The sequence below is a fragment of the Rana temporaria genome, chromosome 5 (assembly GCF_905171775.1).
Source record: "Rana temporaria chromosome 5, aRanTem1.1, whole genome shotgun sequence".
Taxonomy (NCBI): Eukaryota; Metazoa; Chordata; class Amphibia; order Anura; family Ranidae; genus Rana; species Rana temporaria.
This window is the reverse complement of record NC_053493.1, coordinates 427072852-427096259: the sequence shown is the minus strand read 5'-3', so window position 1 is coordinate 427096259 and position 23408 is coordinate 427072852. Positions and strand designations below refer to the sequence as shown.

The following is a 23408-nucleotide window of genomic DNA, read 5'->3' as shown; positions in this document are numbered from 1 at the left end:
GCCACTGGGGGTGAGGAGTGGAAGGGTACTGGGGGTGAGGAGTGGCGGGGAAGGGTACTGGGGGTGAGGAATGTCAGGGGGAGGCCACTGGGGGTGGGGAGTGGCAGGGGAAGGCCACTGGGGGTGAGGAATGGCTGGTGAAGGCCACTGGGGGTGAGGAGTGGAAGGGTACTGGGGGTGAGGAGTGGCGGGGAAGGGTACTGGGGGTGAGGAGTGGCGGGGAGGCCACTGGGGGTGGGGAGTGGCAGGGGAAGGCCACTGGGGATGAGGAATGTGAGGGGAAGGCCACTGGGGGTGAGGAGTGGCGGGGAAGGGGACTGGGGGTGAGGAGTGGCGGGGAAGGGGACTGGGGGTGAGGAGTGGCGGGGAAGGGGACTGGGGGTGAGGAGTGGCGGGGAAGGGGACTGGGGGTGAGGAGTGGCGGGGAAGGGGACTGGGGGTGAGGAGTGGCGGGGAAGGGGACTGGGGGTGAGGAGTGGCGGGGAAGGGGACTGGGGGTGAGGAGTGGCGGGGGAAGGCCATTGGGGGTGAGGAGTGGAGGGGGAAGGCCATTGGGGGTGAGGAGTGGCGGGGGAAGGGGACTGGGGGTGAGGAGTGGCGGGGGAAGGGGACTGGGGGTGAGGAGTGTCCGGGAAGGGGACTGGGGGTGTTGCCATTGGGTGAGGGTTGGTATGCTGAATTGTGTGTTCTCATATACCCCTCCCCCACAGGTCTTTCATCCCGGATGAGCACATGGTGTGGTGCCCGGAGCAGCTGCTGCAGTGTGTCTTGGCTCATATCCACTACATGCCCGACCACTGGCAGGGACACGCCCACAAGTCGGAGACCCGCGATGAGCTGGCGCAGCTCTTCCAGTACAAAGCGGTAAGACCAATGAATGATCTTTATAAATCTCTGTAGTAAAGCGTTTGCTGGAGGGTGGATTGGAAGAGCTGTAGGGGGCGATGTGGAGCTGCAATCTTCTGTAGGATCCGGTGTGGGTTAGCGGTGAGGTGTGTGGTGAGGTGTAGGATCCGGTGTGGGTTAGCGGTGAGGTGTAGGATCCGGTGTGGGTTAGCGGTGAGGTGTAGGATCCGGTGTGGGTTGGCGGTGAGGTGTAGGATCCGGTGTCTGTTAGCGGTGAGGTGTAGGATCCGGTGTGGGTTAGCGGTGAGGTGTCGGATCCTGTGTGGGTTGGCGGTGGGGTGTATGATCCGGTGTGGGTTAGCGGTGAGGTGTAGGATCCGGTGTGGGTTAGCGGTGAGGTGTATGATCCGGTGTGGGTTGGCGGTGAGGTGTATGATCCGGTGTCTGTTAGCGGTGAGGTGTAGGATCCGGTGTGGGTTAGCGGTGAGGTGTCGGATCCTGTGTGGGTTGGCGGTGGGGTGTATGATCCGGTGTGGGTTAGCGGTGAGGTGTAGGATCCGGTGTGGGTTAGCGGTGAGGTGTATGATCCGGTGTGGGTTGGCGGTGAGGTGTATGATCCGGTGTGGGTTAGCGGTGAGGTGTAGGATCCGGTGTGGGTTGGCGGTGAGGTGTAGGATCCGGTGTGGGTCAGCGGTGAGGTGTAGGAGCCGGTGTGGGTTAGCGGTGAGGTGTAGGATCCGGTGTGGGTTAGCGGTGAGGTGTAGGATCCGGTGTAGGTTAGCGGTGAGGTGTATGATCCGGTGTAGGTTAGCGGTGAGGTGTAGGATCCGGTGTGGGTTAGCGGTGAGGTGTAGGATCCGGTGTGGGTTAGCGGTGAGGTGTCGGATCCTGTGTGGGTTGGCGGTGAGGTGTAGGATCCGGTGTGGGTTAGCGGTGAGGTGTCGGATCCTGTGTGGGTTGGCGGTGAGGTGTATGATCCTGTGTGGGTTGGCGGTGAGGTGTATGATCCGGTGTGGGTTGGCGGTGGGGTGTAGGATCCGGTGTGGGTTGGCGGTGAGGTGTATGATCCGGTGTGGGTTAGCGGTGAGGTGTATGATCCGGTGGGGTGTAGGATCCGGTGTGGGTTAGGGGTGAGCTGTAGGATCCGGTGTAGGTTAGCGGTGAGGTGTAGGATCCGGTGTGGGTTGGCGGTGAGGTGTATGATCCGGTGTGGGTTAGCGGTGAGGTGTCGGATCCTGTGTGGGTTGGCGGTGAGGTGTATGATCCGGTGTGGGTTAGCGGTGAGGTGTATGATCCGGTGTGGGTTAGGGGTGAGGTGTAGGATCCGGTGTGGGTTAGCGGTGAGGTGTAGGATCCGGTGTAGGTTAGCGGTGAGGTGTAGGATCCGGTGTGGGTTAGCGGTGAGGTGTAGGAGCCGGTGTGGGTTAGCGGTGAGGTGTAGGAGCCGGTGTGGGTTAGCGGTGAGGTGTAGGATCCGGTGTGGGTTAGGGGTGAGGTGTAGGATCCGGTGTGGGTTGGCGGTGAGGTGTAGGATCCGGTGTGGGTTGGCGGTGGGGTGTAGGATCCGGTGTGGGTTAGCGGTGAGGTGTAGGAGCCGGTGTGGGTTAGCGGTGAGGTGTAGGATCCGGTGTGGGTTAGGGGTGAGGTGTAGGATCCGGTGTGGGTTGGCGGTGAGGTGTAGGATCCGGTGTGGGTTGGCGGTGGGGTGTAGGATCCGGTGTCTGTTAGCGGTGAGGTGTATGATCCGGTGTGGATTAGCAGTGAGGTGTATGATCCGGTGTGGATTAGCGGTGAGGTGTATGATCCGGTGTGGATTAGCGGTGAGGTGTATGATCCGGTGTGGGTTAGCGGTGAGGTGTCGGATCCTGTGTGGGTTAGCGGTGAGGTGTATGATCCGGTGTGGGTTAGCGGTGAGGTGTATGATCCGGTGTGGGTTAGCGGTGAGGTGTATGATCCGGTGTGGATTAGCAGTGAGGTGTAGGATCCGGTGTGGGTTAGCGGTGAGGTGTATGATCCGGTGTGGATTAGCAGTGAGGTGTAGGATCCGGTGTGGATTAGCAGTGAGGTGTATGATCCGGTGTGGATTAGCGGTGAGGTGTATGATCCGGTGTGGGTTAGCGGTGAGGTGTATGATCCGGTGTGGATTAGCAGTGAGGTGTATGATCCGGTGTGGATTAGCGGTGAGGTGTATGATCCGGTGTGGGTTAGCGGTGAGGTGTATGATCCGGTGTGGGTTAGCGGTGAGGTGTCGGATCCTGTGTGGGTTAGCGGTGAGGTGTATGATCCGGTGTGGGTTAGCGGTGAGGTGTATGATCCGGTGTGGGTTAGCGGTGAGGTGTAGGATCCGGTGTGGGTTAGCGGTGAGGTGTATGATCCGGTGTGGATTAGCAGTGAGGTGTAGGATCCGGTGTGGATTAGCAGTGAGGTGTATGATCCGGTGTGGGTTAGCGGTGGGGTGTATGATCCGGTGTGGGTTAGCGGTGAGGTGTCGGATCCTGTGTGGGTTAGCGGTGAGGTGTATGATCCGGTGTGGGTTAGCGGTGAGGTGTTGGATCCGGTGTGGGTTAGCGGTGAGGTGTATGATCCGGTGTGGATTAGCAGTGAGGTGTAGGATCCGGTGTGGATTAGCAGTGAGGTGTATGATCCGGTGTGGATTAGCGGTGAGGTGTATGATCCGGTGTGGGTTAGCGGTGAGGTGTATGATCCGGTGTGGATTAGCAGTGAGGTGTAGGATCCGGTGTGGATTAGCAGTGAGGTGTATGATCCGGTGTGGGTTAGCGGTGAGGTGTATGATCCGGTGTGGGTTAGCGGTGAGGTGTATGATCCGGTGTGGATTAGCAGTGAGGTGTAGGATCCGGTGTGGATTAGCAGTGAGGTGTATGATCCGGTGTGGATTAGCGGTGAGGTGTATGATCCGGTGTGGGTTAGCGGTGAGGTGTAGGATCCGGTGTGGGTTGGCGGTGAGGTGTGGGTTGGCGGTGAGGTGTATGATCCGGTGTGGGTTAGGGGTGAGGTGTATGATCCGGTGTGGGTTAGCGGTGAGGTGTATGATCCGGTGTGGATTAGCAGTGAGGTGTAGGATCCGGTGTGGATTAGCAGTGAGGTGTATGATCCGGTGTGGATTAGCGGTGAGGTGTATGATCCGGTGTGGGTTAGCGGTGAGGTGTAGGATCCGGTGTGGGTTGGCGGTGAGGTGTGGGTTGGCGGTGAGGTGTATGATCCGGTGTGGGTTAGGGGTGAGGTGTATGATCCGGTGTGGGTTGGCGGTGGGGTGTTGGTATGGAGGGTGTATGTTGCGGTGTCATCGGGTCGGATGTTGGTGTGGGGGGTGTCATCGGGTCGGATGTGTAATCTTCTCCATCCTGGTGATTTCTCTGGCAGGTCTTCATCCTGGAGGAGCTCCTCTCCCCGATCATCACCCCGTTTATTCTGATCTTCTCTCTGCGCCACAAATCTCTGGAGATCATCGACTTCTTCCGGAACTTCTCGGTGGAGGTGGTCGGCGTCGGGGATATTTGCTCGTTTGCTCAGATGGACATTAGAAAACACGGCCACCCTCAGGTGAGTAGTGGGGGAGGGGAGATCTCAGGGACAGAGATTGATGGTTCCTCGCTCTCACCAATCGTCTTGTCTGGTTGTTTGCAGTGGATGTCGGAGGGACAGACTCAGGCCTCGGTGTACCAGCAGGCGGAGAACGGGAAGACGGAGTTGTCGCTGATGCATTTCGCCATCACCAATCCTCATTGGCAGCCGCCATTGGAGAGCTCGATGTTCATTGGTCATGTGAAGGAGAAGGTTCAGCAAGACGCAGCCAACGCCCCTTCTGCACAGCAGATCCTCTGTGATGCCCCCATCTGCAGCTCCCTGCTGTCCAACGAGTCTGGAACTGCGGTCAGTGTTCTGAACTCCTCCCACCCGTCGCTGCCTTGAGTGTTCTGAACTCCTCCCACCCGTCGCTGCCCTGAGTGTTCTGAACTCCTCCCACCCGTCGCTGCCCTGAGTGTTCTGAACTCCTCCCACCCGTCGCTGCCCTGAGTGTTCTGAACTCCTCCCACCCGTCGCTGCCCTGAGTGTTCTGAACTCCTCCCACCCGTCGCTGCCCTGAGTGTTCTGAACTCCTCCCACCTTCTCCTTCCTTTCCTTCCTCTCCTTCAACTTACTACCCCTTCTTCTGTTTTCTTTCTTTCTTTCTTTCTTGTTTTCTTTCTTTCTTGTTTTCTTGTTTTCTTTCTTTCTTGTTTTCTTTCTTTAACTTCTTCTATTTCCTACCCCTTCTTCTCCTTTTTCCTTCCTTCCTGTCTCTTCTTCCATCCTTCTTCTATTTCCTTCCTTCTTTCTACATCCTATGTCTTCTTCTCGTTCTTCTCCTCCTTTCTTCTCCTTCCTCTCTTTCTTCTTCATTTCCTTCCCTCCCTCTTGTCTCCTTTTTTTTTTTTTTTTTTTTCCATCCTTCTCTTTTTCTTTCTTTTCTATCCCTTCTTCTTTCTTTTGCTTCCTTCCTCCCTTCCTTCTCTACTTTCCATTCTATCTTCTTTCGTTCGCCTTCCTTCCTTCTTTTCTCCTGTCTCTGCTTCCTCTTCCTCTTTTTCTCTCTCCTTCCTTACTTCCCCTTCTGCTTCCTTCCTATCACTTCTTCCTTCTCCTCTCTCTTTTTTTTTTCTTACCTCTCCTTCCTTCCCGTGTTTTCCAGCTGACAGTCTGTGTGTCTCTCTCCGCTTTTTCTTTTTCTTTTTCTTTTTCTTTTTCTTTTTCTTCTTCTTTTTCTTCTTCTTCTTCTTCTTCTTCTTCTTCTTCTTCTTCTTCTTCTTCTTCTTCTTCTTCTTCTTCTTCTTCTTCTTCTTCTTCTTCTTCTTCTTCTTCTTCTTCTTCTTCTTCTTCTTCTTCTTCTTCTTCTTCTTCTTCTTCTTCTTCTTCTTCTTCTTCTTCTTCTTCTTCTTCTTCTTCTTCTTCTTCTTCTTCTTCTTCTTCTTCTTCTTCTTCTTCTTCTTCTTCTTCTTCTTCTTCTTCTTCTTCTTCTTCTTCTTCTTCTTCTTCTTCTTCTTCTTCTTCTTCTTCTTCTTCTCCTTTTTTTTTTTTTTTTCCATCTTTTTTCTCTTCTCTCTTTCCTTCTGCTTCCTCCCACTTCTTCAATTCGCCTTTCTACCCCTTCTTTTTCTCTTCTTCCTTCCTGTCTCCCTTCCCTCTCTCTCTCTCTTCCTTCCTTCCTTCCTTCCTTCCTTCCTTCCTTCCTTCCTTCCTTCCTTCCATCCTGTGTTTTCAGCTCACAGTCTCTCCCTCTCCCTCTCTCTCCTCAGCCTGATAATTTGCTGGCCAGTGTCCTGGTCCATCCGGTGCTGACCGCCAGCGGATTGCCCACCCGGGATCGCCGCTTCGCTCAACCAACAACGACCGCGTCTGCTGCCGCCAGCGTATTGGCTTCCCTCTCCGCATCCCAGTTCTCCGGCCGTCCACAGGGGGCGCACTCCAACCCTTCACTCTACAACAGCGATCGCACTGTCCTGCAGCACAGGTAAGTGATTGTTGATTTCTTTGGTGCTTTTTGGCCAAGTCTCTCCATCCTTCAGAAGACCGTACAGGGAGAACAATGGGGGTTTGGTGATTAGCACTCCTTCCTTGCCTCTAGGTCCACATCAAGCAGACTGTTAGTAAATGCTGCAGGAGGGTGTGAAGGGGGGGGTTGTGAAGGGGTAGGGGGATTGTCAAGGGGTAATGGGGGGGGGGTGTGAAGTGAAGGGGTAGGGGGGTTGTCAATGGGTAATGGGGGGGTTTGAAGGGGTAGGGGGTTGTCAAGGGGTTATTGGGGGGGGGGGTGTGTGAAGTGAAGGGGTTGGGGGGTTGTCAATGGGTAATGGGGGTGTGTGAAGGAGTAGGGGGGGTTGTCAAGGGGTTATTGGGGGGGGGGGGGGGAAGGGGTAGGGGGGTTGTCAAGGGGTAATGGGGGGGGGGGTGGTGAAGTGGTGATTGTATCTGCAGCACTTTCAGTGGATTGTAAACAAGTTCTGTCTTTGTCGCAGTGCCATATCGCCGAGTGACTTCCAGCTCCAGAGTGCTTCTCGCTCTTCCCTGCTGGCCTCAGAGTTTGCATCTGCTGAGATGAGTCTACACGCCATTTACATGCATGAGGTGAGTGTCTGCGCCCCGTACAGCTCATGTATGTGAGGGGTGTCCCCGATCCCAGAGAGGAGGCCGCTTCCCCTACTTCCCCTCTGATGATCAAAGTACAAACTACAGGAGATGTTCCTAAACTATGAACATTTACCAAATGTTTCTCTCTCCTCCCGGGGCTGTACCTCTCTATGATCCCCCCTCCTCCCTCTCTCCTCCTGGGCTCTACCTCTCTATGATCCCCCTCCTCCCTCTCTCCTCCCGGGCTGTACCTCTCTATTATCCCCTCCTCTCTCCTCCCGGGCTATACCTCTCTATGACCCCCCCTCCTCCCTCTCTCCTCCCGGGCTCTACCTCTCTATGATCCCCCTCCTCCCTCTCTCCTCCCGGGCTGTACCTCTCTATTATCCCCTCCTCCCTCTCTCCTCCCGGGCTCTACCTCTCTATGATCCCCCTCCTCCCTCTCTCCTCCCGGGCTGTACCTCTCTATTATCCCCTCCTCTCTCCTCCCGGGCTCTACCTCTCTATGATCCCCCTCCTCCCTCTCTCCTCCTGGGCTGTACCTCTCTATTATCCCCTCCTCCCTCTCTCCTCCCGGGCTGTACCTCTCTATGATCCCCCCTCCTCCCTCTCTCCTCCCGGGCTGTACCTCTCTATGATCCCCTCCTCTCTCCTCCCGGGCTCTACCTCTCTATGACCCCCCCTCCTCCCTCTCTCCTCCCGGGCTCTACCTCTCTATGATCCCCCTCCTCCCTCTCTCCTCCCTCTCTCCTCCCGGGCTGTACCTCTCTATTATCCCCTCCTCTCTCCTCCCGGGCTCTACCTCTCTATGACCCCCCTCCTCCCTCTCTCCTCCTGGGCTGTACCTCTCTATTATCCCCTCCTCCCTCTCTCCTCCCGGGCTCTACCTCTCTATGATCCCCCTCCTCCCTCTCTCCTCCTGGGCTGTACCTCTCTATTATCCCCTCCTCCCTCTCTCCTCCCGGGCTGTACCTCTCTATGATCCCCCTCCTCCCTCTCTCCTCCCGGGCTGTACCTCTCTATGATCCCCTCCTCTCTCCTCCCGGGCTCTACCTCTCTATGACCCCCCCTCCTCCCTCTCTCCTCCCGGGCTCTACCTCTCTATGATCCCCCTCCTCCCTCTCTCCTCCCGGGCTGTACCTCTCTATGCTCCCCTCCTCTCTCCTCCCGGGCTGTACCTCTCTATGCTCCCCTCCTCCCTCCCTCTCTCCTCCCGGGCTGTACCTCTCTATGCTCCTCTCCTCCTGGGCTGTACCTCTATATGCTCCTCTCCCCCCTGGCTGTACCTCCCTGTGGCATATTTGCAAAGTCTACTAGTTGGAAAGAAGGAGAAAACCTCCCCGGTCTTTGCAGTGGACATGGAATGTTTTTCAGCCCGGTAACCATCTCCATCTTTCCCAGGTACACCAGATTCAAGGCTCAGCACAGCGCCCCCTAGGGATGTGGCAAGCATCAGATCTGTCTCCTCATCAGAGACCCCACCCAGGTGAAGTTCTGTGTATACCCTTTACATTGTGTCTGCATTGGTCTCTGTATACTCCACTAACTGATAACTGCTCCCCTGTCCTCCTATTGCAGGGACCAGGTCCGGTTCTCGGTCGGGGTACCATGGTCTGCGCCTCGGGGGCTGGGAAGAGGAGGAGCAGGAGGCGGAAGAAAGGACCCCCTTGAAGGTGGCTTCAGCGGCCCATAGCACAAGCAGCAGCAGCGGTGGAAGCAGTTAGCACATCCCATAAGGTGGGTGTGTTGGTGTATGGAGGAGGGGGGGGTGTCTGTCTGTCTGTTCTTCGGGTTGTGTGAGGTGGGTGTGTCCTGTGTATGCTGAGGGTTGTGTGAGGTGGGTGTGTCCTGTGTATGCTGAGGGTTGTGTGAGGTGGGTGTGTCCTGTGTATGCTGAGGGTTGTGTGAGGTGGGTGTGTCCTGTGTATGCTGGGGGTTGTGTGAGGTGGGTGTGTCCTGTGTATGCTGAGGGTTGTGTGAGGTGGGTGTGTCCTGTGTATGCTGAGGGTTGTGTGAGGTGGGTGTGTCCTGTGTATGCTGAGGGTTGTGTGAGGTGGGTGTGTCCTGTGTTTTTTCCTAGGGTTGTGTGAGGTGGGTGTGTCCTGTGTATGCTGAGGGTTGTGTGAGGTGGGGGTGTCCTGTATATGCTGAGGGTTGTGTGAGGTGGGTGTGTCCTGTGTATGCTGAGGGTTGTGTGAGGTGGGTGTGTCCTGTGTATGCTGAGGGTTGTGTGAGGTGGGTGTGTCCTGTGTATGCTGAGGGTTGTGTGAGGTGGGTGTGTCCTGTGTATGCTGAGGGTTGTGTGAGGTGGGTGTGTCCTGTGTATGCTGAGGGTTGTGTGAGGTGGGTGTGTCCTGTGTATGCTGAGGGTTGTGTGAGGTGGGTGTGTCCTGTGTTTGTTCTTCGGGTTGTGTGAGGTGGGTGTGTCCTGTGTATGCTGAGGGTTGTGTGAGGTGGGTGTGTCCTGTGTATGCTGAGGGTTGTGTGAGGTGGGTGTGTCCTGTGTTTGTTCTTCGGGTTGTGTGAGGTGGGTGTGTCCTGTGTATGCTGAGGGTTGTGTGAGGTGGGTGTGTCCTGTGTATGCTGAGGGTTGTGTGAGGTGGGTGTGTCCCGTGTATGCTGAGGGTTGTGTGAGGTGGGTGTGTCCCGTGTATGCTGAGGGTTGTGTGAGGTGGGTGTGTCCCGTGTATGCTGAGGGTTGTGTGAGGTGGGTGTGTCCTGTGTATGCTGAGGGTTGTGTGAGGTGGGTGTGTCCTGTGTATGCTGAGGGTTGTGTGAGGTGGGTGTGTCCTGTGTATGCTGAGGGTTGTGTGAGGTGGGTGTGTCCTGTGTATGCTGAGGGTTGTGTGAGGTGGGTGTGTCCTGTGTATGCTGAGGGTTGTGTGAGGTGGGTGTGTCCTGTGTATGCTGAGGGTTGTGTGAGGTGAGTGTGTCCTGTGTATGCTGAGGGTTGTGTGAGGTGGGTGTGTCTTGTGTTTGTTCTTCGGGTTGTGTGAGGTGGGTGTGTCCTGTGTATGCTGAGGGTTGTGTGAGGTGGGTGTGTCCTGTGTATGCTGAGGGTTGTGTGAGGTGGGTGTGTCCTGTGTATGCTGAGGGTTGTGTGAGGTGGGTGTGTCCTGTGTTTTTTCCTAGGGTTGTGTGAGGTGGGTGTGTCCTGTGTATGCTGAGGGTTGTGTGAGGTGGGGGTGTCCTGTATATGCTGAGGGTTGTGTGAGGTGGGTGTGTCCTGTGTATGCTGAGGGTTGTGTGAGGTGGGTGTGTCCTGTGTATGCTGGGGGTTGTGTGAGGTGGGTGTGTCCTGTGTATGCTGAGGGTTGTGTGAGGTGGGTGTGTCCTGTGTATGCTGAGGGTTGTGTGAGGTGGGTGTGTCCTGTGTATGCTGAGGGTTGTGTGAGGTGGGTGTGTCCTGTGTATGCTGAGGGTTGTGTGAGGTGGGTGTGTCCTGTGTTTTTTCCTAGGTTTGTGTGAGGTGGGTGTGTCCTGTGTATGCTGAGGGTTGTGTGAGGTGGGGGTGTCCTGTGTATGCTGAGGGTTGTGTGAGGTGGGTGTGTCCTGTGTATGCTGAGGGTTGTGTGAGGTGGGTGTGTCCTGTGTATGCTGAGGGTTGTGTCCTGTGTATGCTGAGGGTTGTGTGAGGTGGGTGTGTCCTGTGTATGCTGAGGGTTGTGTGAGGTGGGTGTGTCCTGTGTATGCTGAGGGTTGTGTGAGGTGGGTGTCTGTTTGTTCTTGGGGTTGTGTGAGGTGGGTGTGTCCTGTGTATGCTGAGGGTTGTGTGAGGTGGGTGTGTCCTGTGTATGCTGAGGGTTGTGTGAGGTGGGTGTGTCCTGTGTATGCTGAGGGTTGTGTGAGGTGGGTGTGTCCTGTGTATGCTGAGGGTTGTGTGAGGTGGGTGTGTCCTGTGTATGCTGGGGGTTGTGTGAGGTGGGTGTGTCCTGTGTATGCTGAGGGTTGTGTGAGGTGGGTGTGTCCTGTGTATGCTGAGGGTTGTGTGAGGTGGGTGTGTCCTGTGTATGCTGAGGGTTGTGTGAGGTGAGTGTGTCCTGTGTATGCTGAGGGTTGTGTGAGGTGGGTGTGTCCTGTGTATGCTGAGGGTTGTGTGAGGTGGGTGTGTCCTGTGTATGCTGAGGGTTGTGTGAGGTGGGTGTGTCCTGTGTATGCTGAGGGTTGTGTGAGGTGGGTGTGTCCTGTGTATGCTGAGGGTTGTGTGAGGTGAGTGTGTCCTGTGTATGCTGAGGGTTGTGTGAGGTGGGTGTGTCCTGTGTTTGTTCTTCGGGTTGTGTGAGGTGGGTGTGTCCTGTGTATGCTGAGGGTTGTGTGAGGTGGGTGTGTCCTGTGTATGCTGAGGGTTGTGTGAGGTGGGTGTGTCCTGTGTATGCTGAGGGTTGTGTGAGGTGGGTGTGTCCTGTGTTTTTTCCTAGGGTTGTGTGAGGTGGGTGTGTCCTGTGTATGCTGAGGGTTGTGTGAGGTGGGGGTGTCCTGTATATGCTGAGGGTTGTGTGAGGTGGGTGTGTCCTGTGTATGCTGGGGGTTGTGTGAGGTGGGTGTGTCCTGTGTATGCTGAGGGTTGTGTGAGGTGGGTGTGTCCTGTGTATGCTGAGGGTTGTGTGAGGTGGGTGTGTCCTGTGTATGCTGAGGGTTGTGTGAGGTGGGTGTGTCCTGTGTATGCTGAGGGTTGTGTGAGGTGGGTGTGTCCTGTGTATGCTGAGGGTTGTGTGAGGTGGGTGTGTCCTGTGTATGCTGAGGGTTGTGTGAGGTGGGTGTGTCCTGTGTATGCTGAGGGTTGTGTGAGGTGGGTGTGTCCTGTGTATGCCCTGTTTGCTGAGGGTTGTGTGAGGTGGGTGTGTCCTATGTATGCTGAGGGTTGTGTGAGGTGGGTGTGTCCTGTGTATGCTGAGGGTTGTGTGAGGTGGGTGTGTCCTGTGTTTGTTCTTCGGGTTGTGTGAGGTGGGTGTGTCCTGTGTATGCTGGGGGTTGTGTGAGGTGGGTGTGTCCTGTGTATGCTGAGGGTTGTGTGAGGTGGGTGTGTCCTGTGTATGCTGAGGGTTGTGTGAGGTGGGTGTGTCCTGTGTATGCTGAGGGTTGTGTGAGGTGGGTGTGTCCTGTGTATGCTGAGGGTTGTGTGAGGTGGGTGTGTCCTGTGTATGCTGAGGGTTGTGTGAGGTGGGTGTGTCCTGTGTTTGTTCTTCGGGTTGTGTGAGGTGGGTGTGTCCTGTGTATGCTGAGGGTTGTGTGAGGTGGGTGTGTCCTGTGTTTTTTCCTAGGGTTGTGTGAGGTGGGTGTGTCCTGTGTATGCTGAGGGTTGTGTGAGGTGGGTGTGTCCTGTGTATGCTGAGGGTTGTGTGAGGTGGGTGTGTCCTGTGTATGCTGAGGGTTGTGTGAGGTGGGTGTGTCCTGTGTATGCTGAGGGTTGTGTGAGGTGGGTGTGTCCTGTGTATGCTGAGGATTGTGTGAGGTGGGTGTGTCCTGTGTATGCTGAGGGTTGTGTGAGGTGGGTGTGTCCTGTGTATGCTGAGGGTTGTGTGAGGTGGGTGTGTCCTGTGTTTGTTCTTCGGGTTGTGTGAGGTGGGTGTGTCCTGTGTATGCTGAGGGTTGTGTGAGGTGGGTGTGTCCTGTGTATGCTGGGGGTTGTGTGAGGTGGGTGTGTCCTGTGTATGCTGAGGGTTGTGTGAGGTGGGTGTGTTGGTGTATGGAGGGGGGGGGTCTGTGTGTTCTTGTGGTTGTGTGAGGTGGGTGTGTCCTGTGTATGCTGAGGGTTGTGTGAGGTGGGTGTGTCCTGTGTATGCTGAGGGTTGTGTGAGGTGGGTGTGTCCTGTGTATGCTGAGGGTTGTGTGAGGTGGGTGTGTCCCGTATATGCTGAGGGTTGTGTGAGGTAGGTGTGTCCTGTGTATGCTGAGGGTTGTGTGAGGTGGGTGTGTCCTGTGTATGCTGAGGGTTGTGTGAGGTGGGTGTGTCCTGTGTATGCTGAGGGTTGTGTGAGGTGGGTGTGTCTTGTGTTTGTTCTTGTGGTTGTGTGAGGTGGGTGTGTCCTGTGTATGCTGAGGGTTGTGTGAGGTGGGTGTGTCCTGTGTATGCTGAGGGTTGTGTGAGGTGGGTGTGTCCTGTGTATGCTGAGGGTTGTGTGAGGTGGGTGTGTTGGTGTATGGAGGAGGGGGGGGGGTCTGTGTGTTCTTGTGGTTGTGTGAGGTGGGTGTGTCCTGTGTATGCTGAGGGTTGTGTGAGGTGGGTGTGTCTTGTGTTTGTTCTTGTGGTTGTGTGAGGTGGGTGTGTCCTGTGTATGCTGAGGGTTGTGTGAGGTGGGTGTGTCCTGTGTATGCTGAGGGTTGTGTGAGGTGGGTGTGTCCTGTGTATGCTGAGGGTTGTGTGAGGTGGGTGTGTCCTGTGTATGCTGGGGGTTGTGTGAGGTGGGTGTGTCCTGTGTATGCTGAGGGTTGTGTGAGGTGGGTGTGTCCTGTGTATGCTGAGGGTTGTGTGAGGTGGGTGTGTCCTGTGTATGCTGAGGGTTGTGTGAGGTGGGTGTGTCCTGTGTTTTTTCCTAGGGTTGTGTGAGGTGGGTGTGTCCTGTGTATGCTGAGGGTTGTGTGAGGTGGGGGTGTCCTGTATATGCTGAGGGTTGTGTGAGGTGGGTGTGTCCTGTGTATGCTGAGGGTTGTGTGAGGTGGGTGTGTCCTGTGTATGCTGAGGGTTGTGTGAGGTGGGTGTGTCCTGTGTATGCTGAGGGTTGTGTGAGGTGGGTGTGTCCTGTGTATGCTGAGGGTTGTGTGAGGTGGGTGTGTCCTGTGTATGCTGAGGGTTGTGTGAGGTGGGTGTGTCCTGTGTATGCTGAGGGTTGTGTGAGGTGGGTGTGTCCTGTGTTTGTTCTTCGGGTTGTGTGAGGTGGGTGTGTCCTGTGTATGCTGAGGGTTGTGTGAGGTGGGTGTGTCCTGTGTATGCTGAGGGTTGTGTGAGGTGGGTGTGTCCTGTGTTTGTTCTTCGGGTTGTGTGAGGTGGGTGTGTCCTGTGTATGCTGAGGGTTGTGTGAGGTGGGTGTGTCCTGTGTATGCTGAGGGTTGTGTGAGGTGGGTGTGTCCCGTGTATGCTGAGGGTTGTGTGAGGTGGGTGTGTCCCGTGTATGCTGAGGGTTGTGTGAGGTGGGTGTGTCCCGTGTATGCTGAGGGTTGTGTGAGGTGGGTGTGTCCTGTGTATGCTGAGGGTTGTGTGAGGTGGGTGTGTCCTGTGTATGCTGAGGGTTGTGTGAGGTGGGTGTGTCCTGTGTATGCTGAGGGTTGTGTGAGGTGGGTGTGTCCTGTGTATGCTGAGGGTTGTGTGAGGTGGGTGTGTCCTGTGTATGCTGAGGGTTGTGTGAGGTGGGTGTGTCCTGTGTATGCTGAGGGTTGTGTGAGGTGAGTGTGTCCTGTGTATGCTGAGGGTTGTGTGAGGTGGGTGTGTCTTGTGTTTGTTCTTCGGGTTGTGTGAGGTGGGTGTGTCCTGTGTATGCTGAGGGTTGTGTGAGGTGGGTGTGTCCTGTGTATGCTGAGGGTTGTGTGAGGTGGGTGTGTCCTGTGTATGCTGAGGGTTGTGTGAGGTGGGTGTGTCCTGTGTTTTTTCCTAGGGTTGTGTGAGGTGGGTGTGTCCTGTGTATGCTGAGGGTTGTGTGAGGTGGGGGTGTCCTGTATATGCTGAGGGTTGTGTGAGGTGGGTGTGTCCTGTGTATGCTGGGGGTTGTGTGAGGTGGGTGTGTCCTGTGTATGCTGGGGGTTGTGTGAGGTGGGTGTGTCCTGTGTATGCTGAGGGTTGTGTGAGGTGGGTGTGTCCTGTGTATGCTGAGGGTTGTGTGAGGTGGGTGTGTCCTGTGTATGCTGAGGGTTGTGTGAGGTGGGTGTGTCCTGTGTATGCTGAGGGTTGTGTGAGGTGGGTGTGTCCTGTGTTTTTTCCTAGGGTTGTGTGAGGTGGGTGTGTCCTGTGTATGCTGAGGGTTGTGTGAGGTGGGGGTGTCCTGTGTATGCTGAGGGTTGTGTGAGGTGGGTGTGTCCTGTGTATGCTGAGGGTTGTGTGAGGTGGGTGTGTCCTGTGTATGCTGAGGGTTGTGTCCTGTGTATGCTGAGGGTTGTGTGAGGTGGGTGTGTCCTGTGTATGCTGAGGGTTGTGTGAGGTGGGTGTGTCCTGTGTATGCTGAGGGTTGTGTGAGGTGGGTGTCTGTTTGTTCTTGGGGTTGTGTGAGGTGGGTGTGTCCTGTGTATGCTGAGGGTTGTGTGAGGTGGGTGTGTCCTGTGTATGCTGAGGGTTGTGTGAGGTGGGTGTGTCCTGTGTATGCTGAGGGTTGTGTGAGGTGGGTGTGTCCTGTGTATGCTGAGGGTTGTGTGAGGTGGGTGTGTCCTGTGTATGCTGGGGGTTGTGTGAGGTGGGTGTGTCCTGTGTATGCTGAGGGTTGTGTGAGGTGGGTGTGTCCTGTGTATGCTGAGGGTTGTGTGAGGTGGGTGTGTCCTGTGTATGCTGAGGGTTGTGTGAGGTGGGTGTGTCCTGTGTATGCTGAGGGTTGTGTGAGGTGGGTGTGTCCTGTGTATGCTGAGGGTTGTGTGAGGTGGGTGTGTCCTGTGTTTGTTCTTCGGGTTGTGTGAGGTGGGTGTGTCCTGTGTATGCTGAGGGTTGTGTGAGGTGGGTGTGTCCTGTGTATGCTGAGGGATGTGTGAGGTGGGTGTGTCCTGTGTATGCTGAGGGTTGTGTGAGGTGGGTGTGTCCTGTGTTTTTTCCTAGGGTTGTGTGAGGTGGGTGTGTCCTGTGTATGCTGAGGGTTGTGTGAGGTGGGGGTGTCCTGTATATGCTGAGGGTTGTGTGAGGTGGGTGTGTCCTGTGTATGCTGGGGGTTGTGTGAGGTGGGTGTGTCCTGTGTATGCTGAGGGTTGTGTGAGGTGGGTGTGTCCTGTGTATGCTGAGGGTTGTGTGAGGTGGGTGTGTCCTGTGTATGCTGAGGGTTGTGTGAGGTGGGTGTGTCCTGTGTATGCTGAGGGTTGTGTGAGGTGGGTGTGTCCTGTGTATGCCCTGTTTGCTGAGGGTTGTGTGAGGTGGGTGTGTCCTATGTATGCTGAGGGTTGTGTGAGGTGGGTGTGTCCTGTGTATGCTGAGGGTTGTGTGAGGTGGGTGTGTCCTGTGTTTGTTCTTCGGGTTGTGTGAGGTGGGTGTGTCCTGTGTATGCTGGGGGTTGTGTGAGGTGGGTGTGTCCTGTGTATGCTGAGGGTTGTGTGAGGTGGGTGTGTCCTGTGTATGCTGAGGGTTGTGTGAGGTGGGTGTGTCCTGTGTATGCTGAGGGTTGTGTGAGGTGGGTGTGTCCTGTGTATGCTGAGGGTTGTGTGAGGTGGGTGTGTCCTGTGTATGCTGAGGGTTGTGTGAGGTGGGTGTGTCCTGTGTTTGTTCTTCGGGTTGTGTGAGGTGGGTGTGTCCTGTGTATGCTGAGGGTTGTGTGAGGTGGGTGTGTCCTGTGTTTTTTCCTAGGGTTGTGTGAGGTGGGTGTGTCCTGTGTATGCTGAGGGTTGTGTGAGGTGGGTGTGTCCTGTGTATGCTGAGGGTTGTGTGAGGTGGGTGTGTCCTGTGTATGCTGAGGGTTGTGTGAGGTGGGTGTGTCCTGTGTATGCTGAGGGTTGTGTGAGGTGGGTGTGTCCTGTGTATGCTGAGGATTGTGTGAGGTGGGTGTGTCCTGTGTATGCTGAGGGTTGTGTGAGGTGGGTGTGTCCTGTGTATGCTGAGGGTTGTGTGAGGTGGGTGTGTCCTGTGTTTGTTCTTCGGGTTGTGTGAGGTGGGTGTGTCCTGTGTATGCTGAGGGTTGTGTGAGGTGGGTGTGTCCTGTGTATGCTGGGGGTTGTGTGAGGTGGGTGTGTCCTGTGTATGCTGAGGGTTGTGTGAGGTGGGTGTGTTGGTGTATGGAGGGGGGGGGGTCTGTGTGTTCTTGTGGTTGTGTGAGGTGGGTGTGTCCTGTGTATGCTGAGGGTTGTGTGAGGTGGGTGTGTCCTGTGTATGCTGAGGGTTGTGTGAGGTGGGTGTGTCCTGTGTATGCTGGGGGTTGTGTGAGGTGGGTGTGTCCTGTGTATGCTGAGGGTTGTGTGAGGTGGGTGTGTCCTGTGTATGCTGAGGGTTGTGTGAGGTGGGTGTGTCCTGTGTATGCTGAGGGTTGTGTGAGGTGGGTGTGTCCTGTGTTTGTTCTTCGGGTTGTGTGAGGTGGGTGTGTCCTGTGTATGCTGGGGGTTGTGTGAGGTGGGTGTGTCCTGTGTATGCTGAGGGTTGTGTGAGGTGGGTGTGTCCTGTGTATGCTGAGGGTTGTGTGAGGTGGGTGTGTCCTGTGTATGCTGAGGGTTGTGTGAGGTGGGTGTGTCCTGTGTATGCTGAGGGTTGTGTGAGGTGGGTGTGTCCTGTGTATGCTGAGGGTTGTGTGAGGTGGGTGTGTCCTGTGTTTGTTCTTCGGGTTGTGTGAGGTGGGTGTGTCCTGTGTATGCTGAGGGTTGTGTGAGGTGGGTGTGTCCTGTGTTTTTTCCTAGGGTTGTGTGAGGTGGGTGTGTCCTGTGTATGCTGAGGGTTGTGTGAGGTGGGTGTGTCTTGTGTTTGTTCTTGTGGTTGTGTGAGGTGGGTGTGTCCTGTGTATGCTGGGGGTTGTGTGAGGTGGGTGTGTCCTGTGTATGCTGAGGGTTGTGTGAGGTGGGTGTGTCCTGTGTATGCTGAGGGTTGTGTGAGGTGGGTGTGTCCTGTGTATGCTGAGGGTTGTGTGAGGTGGGTGTGTCCTGTGTATGCTGAGGGTTGTGTGAGGTGGGGGTGTCCTGTATATGCTGAGGGTTGTGTGAGGTGGGTGTGTCCTGTGTATGCTGAGGGTTGTGTGAGGTGGGTGTGTCCTGTGTATGCTGAGGGTTGTGTGAGGTGGGTGTGTCCTGTGTATGCTGAGGGTTGTGTGAGGTGGGTGTGTCCTGTGTATGCTGAGGGTTGTGTGAGGTGGGTGTGTCCTGTGTATGCTGGGGGTTGTGTGAGGTGGGTGTGTCCTGTGTATGCTGAGGGTTGTGTGAGGTGGGTGTGTCCTGTGTATGCTGAGGGTTGTGTGAGGTGGGTGTGTCCTGTGTATGCTGAGGGTTGTGTGAGGTGGGTGTGTCCTGTGTATGCTGAGGGTTGTGTGAGGTGGGTGTGTCCTGTGTATGCTGAGGGTTGTGTGGGGTGGGTGTGTCCTGTGTATGCTGAGGGTTGTGTGAGGTGGGTGTGTCCTGTGTATGCTGGGGGTTGTGTGAGGTGGGTGTGTCCTGTGTATGCTGAGGGTTGTGTGAGGTGGGTGTGTCCTGTGTATGCTGAGGGTTGTGTGAGGTGGGTGTGTCCTGTGTATGCTGAGGGTTGTGTGAGGTGGGTGTGTCCTGTGTATGCTGAGGGTTGTGTGAGGTGGGTGTGTCCTGTGTATGCTGAGGATTGTGTGAGGTGGGTGTGTCCTGTGTATGCTGAGGGTTGTGTGAGGTGGGTGTGTCCTGTGTATGCTGAGGGTTGTGTGAGGTGGGTGTGTCCTGTGTTTGTTCTTCGGGTTGTGTGAGGTGGGTGTGTCCTGTGTATGCTGAGGGTTGTGTGAGGTGGGTGTGTCCTGTGTATGCTGGGGGTTGTGTGAGGTGGGTGTGTCCTGTGTATGCTGAGGGTTGTGTGAGGTGGGTGTGTTGGTGTATGGAGGGGGGGGGGTCTGTGTGTTCTTGTGGTTGTGTGAGGTGGGTGTGTCCTGTGTATGCTGAGGGTTGTGTGAGGTGGGTGTGTCTTGTGTTTGTTCTTGTGGTTGTGTGAGGTGGGTGTGTCCTGTGTATGCTGAGGGTTGTGTGAGCTGGGTGTGTCCTGTGTATGCTGAGGGTTGTGTGAGGTGGGTGTGTCCTGTGTATGCTGAGGGTTGTGTGAGGTGGGTGTGTCCTGTGTATGCTGAGGGTTGTGTGAGGTGGGTGTGTCCTGTGTATGCTGAGGGTTGTGTGAGGTGGGTGTGTCCTGTGTATGCTGAGGGTTGTGTGAGGTGGGTGTGTCCCGTATATGCTGAGGGTTGTGTGAGGTAGGTGTGTCCTGTGTATGCTGAGGGTTGTGTGAGGTGGGTGTGTCCTGTGTATGCTGAGGGTTGTGTGAGGTGGGTGTGTCCTGTGTATGCTGAGGGTTGTGTGAGGTGGGTGTGTCCTGTGTATGCTGAGGGTTGTGTGAGGTGGGTGTGTTGGTGTATGGAGGGGGGGGGGGGGGTCTGTGTGTTCTTGTGGTTGTGTGAGGTGGGTGTGTCCTGTGTATGCTGAGGGTTGTGTGAGGTGGGTGTGTCTTGTGTTTGTTCTTGTGGTTGTGTGAGGTGGGTGTGTCCTGTGTATGCTGAGGGTTGTGTGAGGTGGGTGTGTCCTGTGTATGCTGAGGGTTGTGTGAGGTGGGTGTGTCCTGTGTATGCTGAGGGTTGTGTGAGGTGGGTGTGTCCTGTGTATGCTGGGGGTTGTGTGAGGTGGGTGTGTCCTGTGTATGCTGAGGGTTGTGTGAGGTGGGTGTGTCCTGTGTATGCTGAGGGTTGTGTGAGGTGGGTGTGTCCTGTGTATGCTGAGGGTTGTGTGAGGTGGGTGTGTCCTGTGTATGCTGGGGGTTGTGTGAGGTGGGTGTGTCCTGTGTATGCTGAGGGTTGTGTGAGGTGGGTGTGTCCTGTGTATGCTGAGGGTTGTGTGAGGTGGGTGTGTCCTGTGTATGCTGAGGGTTGTGTGGGGTGGGTGTGTCCTGTGTATGCTGAGGGTTGTGTGGGGTGGGTGTGTCCTGTGTATGCTGAGGGTTGTGTGGGGTGGGTGTCTGTTTGTTCTTGGGGTTGTGTGAGGTGGGTGTGTTGGTGTATGGAGGGGGGGGGGGGTCTGTTTCTTCTTGCTGTTGTGTGAGGTGGGTGTGTCCTGTGTATGGAGGGGGGGGGGTCTGTTTGTTCTTGGGGTTGTGTGAGGTGGGTGTGTCCTGTGTATGGGTGGGGGGGGTGTCAGTAAACGCTTTTGCTGAAGCATTCTTTTGAGAGACCCAAATGTGATGGATTGGAGGATCGGAGGTCAGAGAATACCAAGAGATGCGTTCTCCTTTCCACCCACCAGCCTATAAAGCTAACATGCGTTGGGGGGTTTCAGGCTGGAGATAAAACCTGACCAGATATGGATGTCAGAAATGTGACCTTCCTTCATTCCGCTCCAGTTCAGTGGGGGTTCTTTATGGGTCACCTGCTGGTCAGAAGGGATGCCACTGGTCTGAAATGCCCCTCACAGGTTAAGACCATTCCTATTGGCCCCGATTTACTATAATGTGGGGCTCTGTTCCTGCCAGCAGAATGTTGACATCCTGTAAATTGTGGCCTTGCATACCGGACGTCACCTGACACAGAACAAAGGCCATTATATAGACTCCCACACAGACTCGGGAGTAGTCCGCCATCACTCTCCTTGGCTTGGCCAAACTCGGAAGAAGCCAGATGTCCCTCTCCTTGGCCAAACTCGGGAGTAGCTCCGCGTCCCTCTCCTCTCCTTGGCCAAACTCGGGAGTAGCTCCGCGTCCCTCTCCTTGGCCAAACTCGGGAGTAGCTCCGCGTCCCTCTCCTCGGCCAAACTCGGGAGTAGCTCCGCGTGCCTCTCCTCGGCTTGGCCAAACTCGGGAGTAGCTCCGCGTGCCTCTCCTCAGCCAAACTCGGGAGTAGATCCGTGTCCCTCTCCTCGGCCAAACTCGGGAGTAGCTCCGTGTCCCTCTCCTCGGCCAAACTCGGGAGTAGCTCCGTGTCCCTCTCCTCTCCTCGGCCAAACTCGGGAGTAGCTCCGTGTCCCTCTCCTCTCCTCGGCCAAACTCGGGAGTAGCTCCGTGTCCCTCTCCTCTCCTCGGCCAAACTCGGGAGTAGCTCCGTGTCCCTCTCCTCTCCTCGGCTTGGCCAAACTCGGGAGTAGCTCCGCGTCCCTCTCCTCGGCCAAACTCGGGAGTAGCTCCGCGTCCCCCTCCTTGGCCAAACTCGGGAGTAGCTCCGCGTGCCTCTCCTCGGCTTGGCCAAACTCGGGAGTAGCTCCGCGTGCCTCTCCTCAGCCAAACTCGGGAGTAGATCCGTGTCCCTCTCCTCGGCCAAACTCGGGAGTAGCTCCGTGTCCCTCTCCTCGGCTTGGCCAAACTCGGGAGTAGCTCCGCGTCCCTCTCCTCTCCTCGGCCAAACTCGGGAGTAGCTCCGTGTCCCTCTCCTCTCCTCGGCTTGGCCAAACTCGGGAGTAGCTCCGCGTCCCTCTCCTCGGCCAAACTCGGGAGTAGCTCCGCGTCCCTCTCCTGGGCTTGGCCAAACTCGGGAGTAGATGCATGTCCCTCTCCTCGGCTTGACCAAACTCGGGAGTAGCTCGGCGTCCCACTCCTCTCCTTGGCCAAACTCGGGAGTAGCTCCGTGTCCCTCTCCTCGGCTAAATTTGGGAGTAGCTCCGTGTCCCTCTCCTCGGCTTGACCAAACTCGGGAGTAGCTCGGCGTCCCTCTCCTCGGCTTGACCAAACTCGGGAGTAGCTCGGCGTCCCACTCCTCTCCTTGGCCAAACTCGGGAGTAGCTCCGTGTCCCTCTCCTCGGCTTGGCCAAACTCGGGAGTAGCTCCGCGTCCCTCTCCTCGGCCAAACTCGGGAGTAGCTCCGCGTCCCTCTCCTGGGCTTGGCCAAACTCGGGAGTAGCTCCGCGTCCCTCTCCTCGGCCAAACTCGGGAGTAGCTCCGTGTCCCTCTCCTCGGCTTGGCCAAACTCGGGAGTAGCTCGGCGTCCCTCTCCTCGGCTTGGCCAAACTCGGGAGTAGCTCGGCCAAACTCGGGAGTAGCTCGGCGTCCCTCTCCTCGGCTTGGCCAAACTCGGGAGTAGCTCGGCGTCCCTCTCCTCGGCTTGGCCAAACTCGGGAGTAGCTCGGCGTCCCTCTCCTCTCCTCGGCCAAACTCGGGAGTAGCTCCGCGTCCCTCTCCTCGGCCAAACTCGGGAGTAGCTCCGCGTCCCTCTCCTCGGCTTGGCCAAACTCGGGAGTAGCTCGGCGTCCCTCTCCTCGGCTTGGCCAAACTCGGGAGTAGCTCGGCCAAACTCGGGAGTAGCTCGGCGTCCCTCTCCTCGGCTTGGCCAAACTCGGGAGTATCTCCGCGTCCCTCTCCTCGGCTTGGCCAAACTCGGGAGTAGCTCCGCGTCCCTCTCCTCGGCCAAACTCGGGAGTAGCTCCGCGTCCCTCTCCTGGGCTTGGCCAAACTCGGGAGTATCTCCGCGTCCCTCTCCTCGGCTTGGCCAAACTCGGGAGTAGCTCCGCGTCCCTCTCCTCGGCCAAACTCGGGAGTAGCTCCGCGTCCCTCTCCTCGGCTTGGCCAAACTCGGGAGTAGCTCGGCGTCCCTCTCCTCGGCTTGGCCAAACTCGGGAGTAGCTCGGCCAAACTCGGGAGTAGCTCGGCGTCCCTCTCCTCTCCTCGGCTTGGCCAAACTCGGGAGTAGCTCGGCGTCCCTCTCCTCTCCTCGGCTTGGCCAAACTCGGGAGTAGCTCGGCGTCCCTCTCCTCTCCTCGGCTTGGCCAAACTCGGGAGTAGCTCGGCGTCCCTCTCCTCTCCTCGGCTTGGCCAAACTCGGGAGTAGCTCGGCGTCCCTCTCCTCGGCTTGGCCAAACTCGGGAGTATCTCCGCGTCCCTCTCCTCGGCTTGGCCAAACTCGGGAGTAGCTCCGCGTCCCTCTCCTCGGTCAAACTCGGGAGTATCCAGATAATATGATATTCGCGGTATGTCTGTGCTGTGTGATTGGATGGTATTAGATGGGTCTGTATCATGATTGGATGGTGTTCTCCTTGCCTGCTATGTGATTGGTCCGTCCATGTCCTTATGTCTTCCCATTGTTCCTTGCAGGTCCCTTACTGATCGATCAAAGATGCTCTTCATGTATATGGGACGTGGTGTTGCTCCTGATGGCCACCAGAACTGTGCTGGGCGTTGGGTCGCTCTCTGAGTCGCCCGGCTGGTCCCTACATGTATTATTATTATTTTTATATCAGACGTCGGTGCATGGCCAGACCCCGTGCCGCTTCTACAGAGAGACTACGTTTTATGTCGCTGAATTTTGGATAAGCTACTTGTAAAGGAAGATGTAGAGATATTTATTATTTCCAGTGTTATTATTGACCTGCTGCCCTCATTCAGAATGTCGCTGCCCTCAGTGGGGGGGGGGGTCCATATTCCCCCGTGTGACCCCCACCGTATTAGACCCCCCCCCCTAAAAGACTGTGCTGCCTGCTGGGGGCTTCCAGCTGCTTTTCATATCGGTGTTCCCGCCCCCCAAGCCCTGTGTTGCCGGCACTCCACCCATAGCTGTAATATTACTTCATCACCGACCGCGCTAGAATGGATGGCGGGATCCGGAGAGGTGGAGGGCGCTGGCTGGACACGGAGGGGGATTTGTGCTTCCAAAGTGCCTTGTGGACATGAGGAGCGGATCGGAGGACGCCACTGCTTCTTCTTC

At 56.2% G+C, this 23408-nt stretch overlaps 1 protein-coding gene across 4 annotated transcripts in view; it reads left to right on the top strand.

The window, feature by feature from the left end:
• The window catches only part of ATG9B (autophagy related 9B), a 69373-nt gene extending 45965 nt beyond the window's left edge, over nucleotides 1-23408 (top strand). For all 4 annotated transcript variants that reach the window (XM_040355418.1, XM_040355419.1, XM_040355416.1 and 1 more), the window contains exons 8-15: nucleotides 711-864; nucleotides 4228-4407; nucleotides 4492-4737; nucleotides 6141-6355; nucleotides 6861-6969; nucleotides 8374-8458; nucleotides 8551-8709; nucleotides 22799-23408. In XM_040355418.1, the coding sequence (XP_040211352.1) occupies nucleotides 711-864; nucleotides 4228-4407; nucleotides 4492-4737; nucleotides 6141-6355; nucleotides 6861-6969; nucleotides 8374-8458; nucleotides 8551-8696 (1135 nt within the window). In that variant the 3' untranslated portion in view covers nucleotides 8697-8709; nucleotides 22799-23408. The remainder of the gene's footprint in view (nucleotides 1-710; nucleotides 865-4227; nucleotides 4408-4491; nucleotides 4738-6140; nucleotides 6356-6860; nucleotides 6970-8373; nucleotides 8459-8550; nucleotides 8710-22798) is intronic.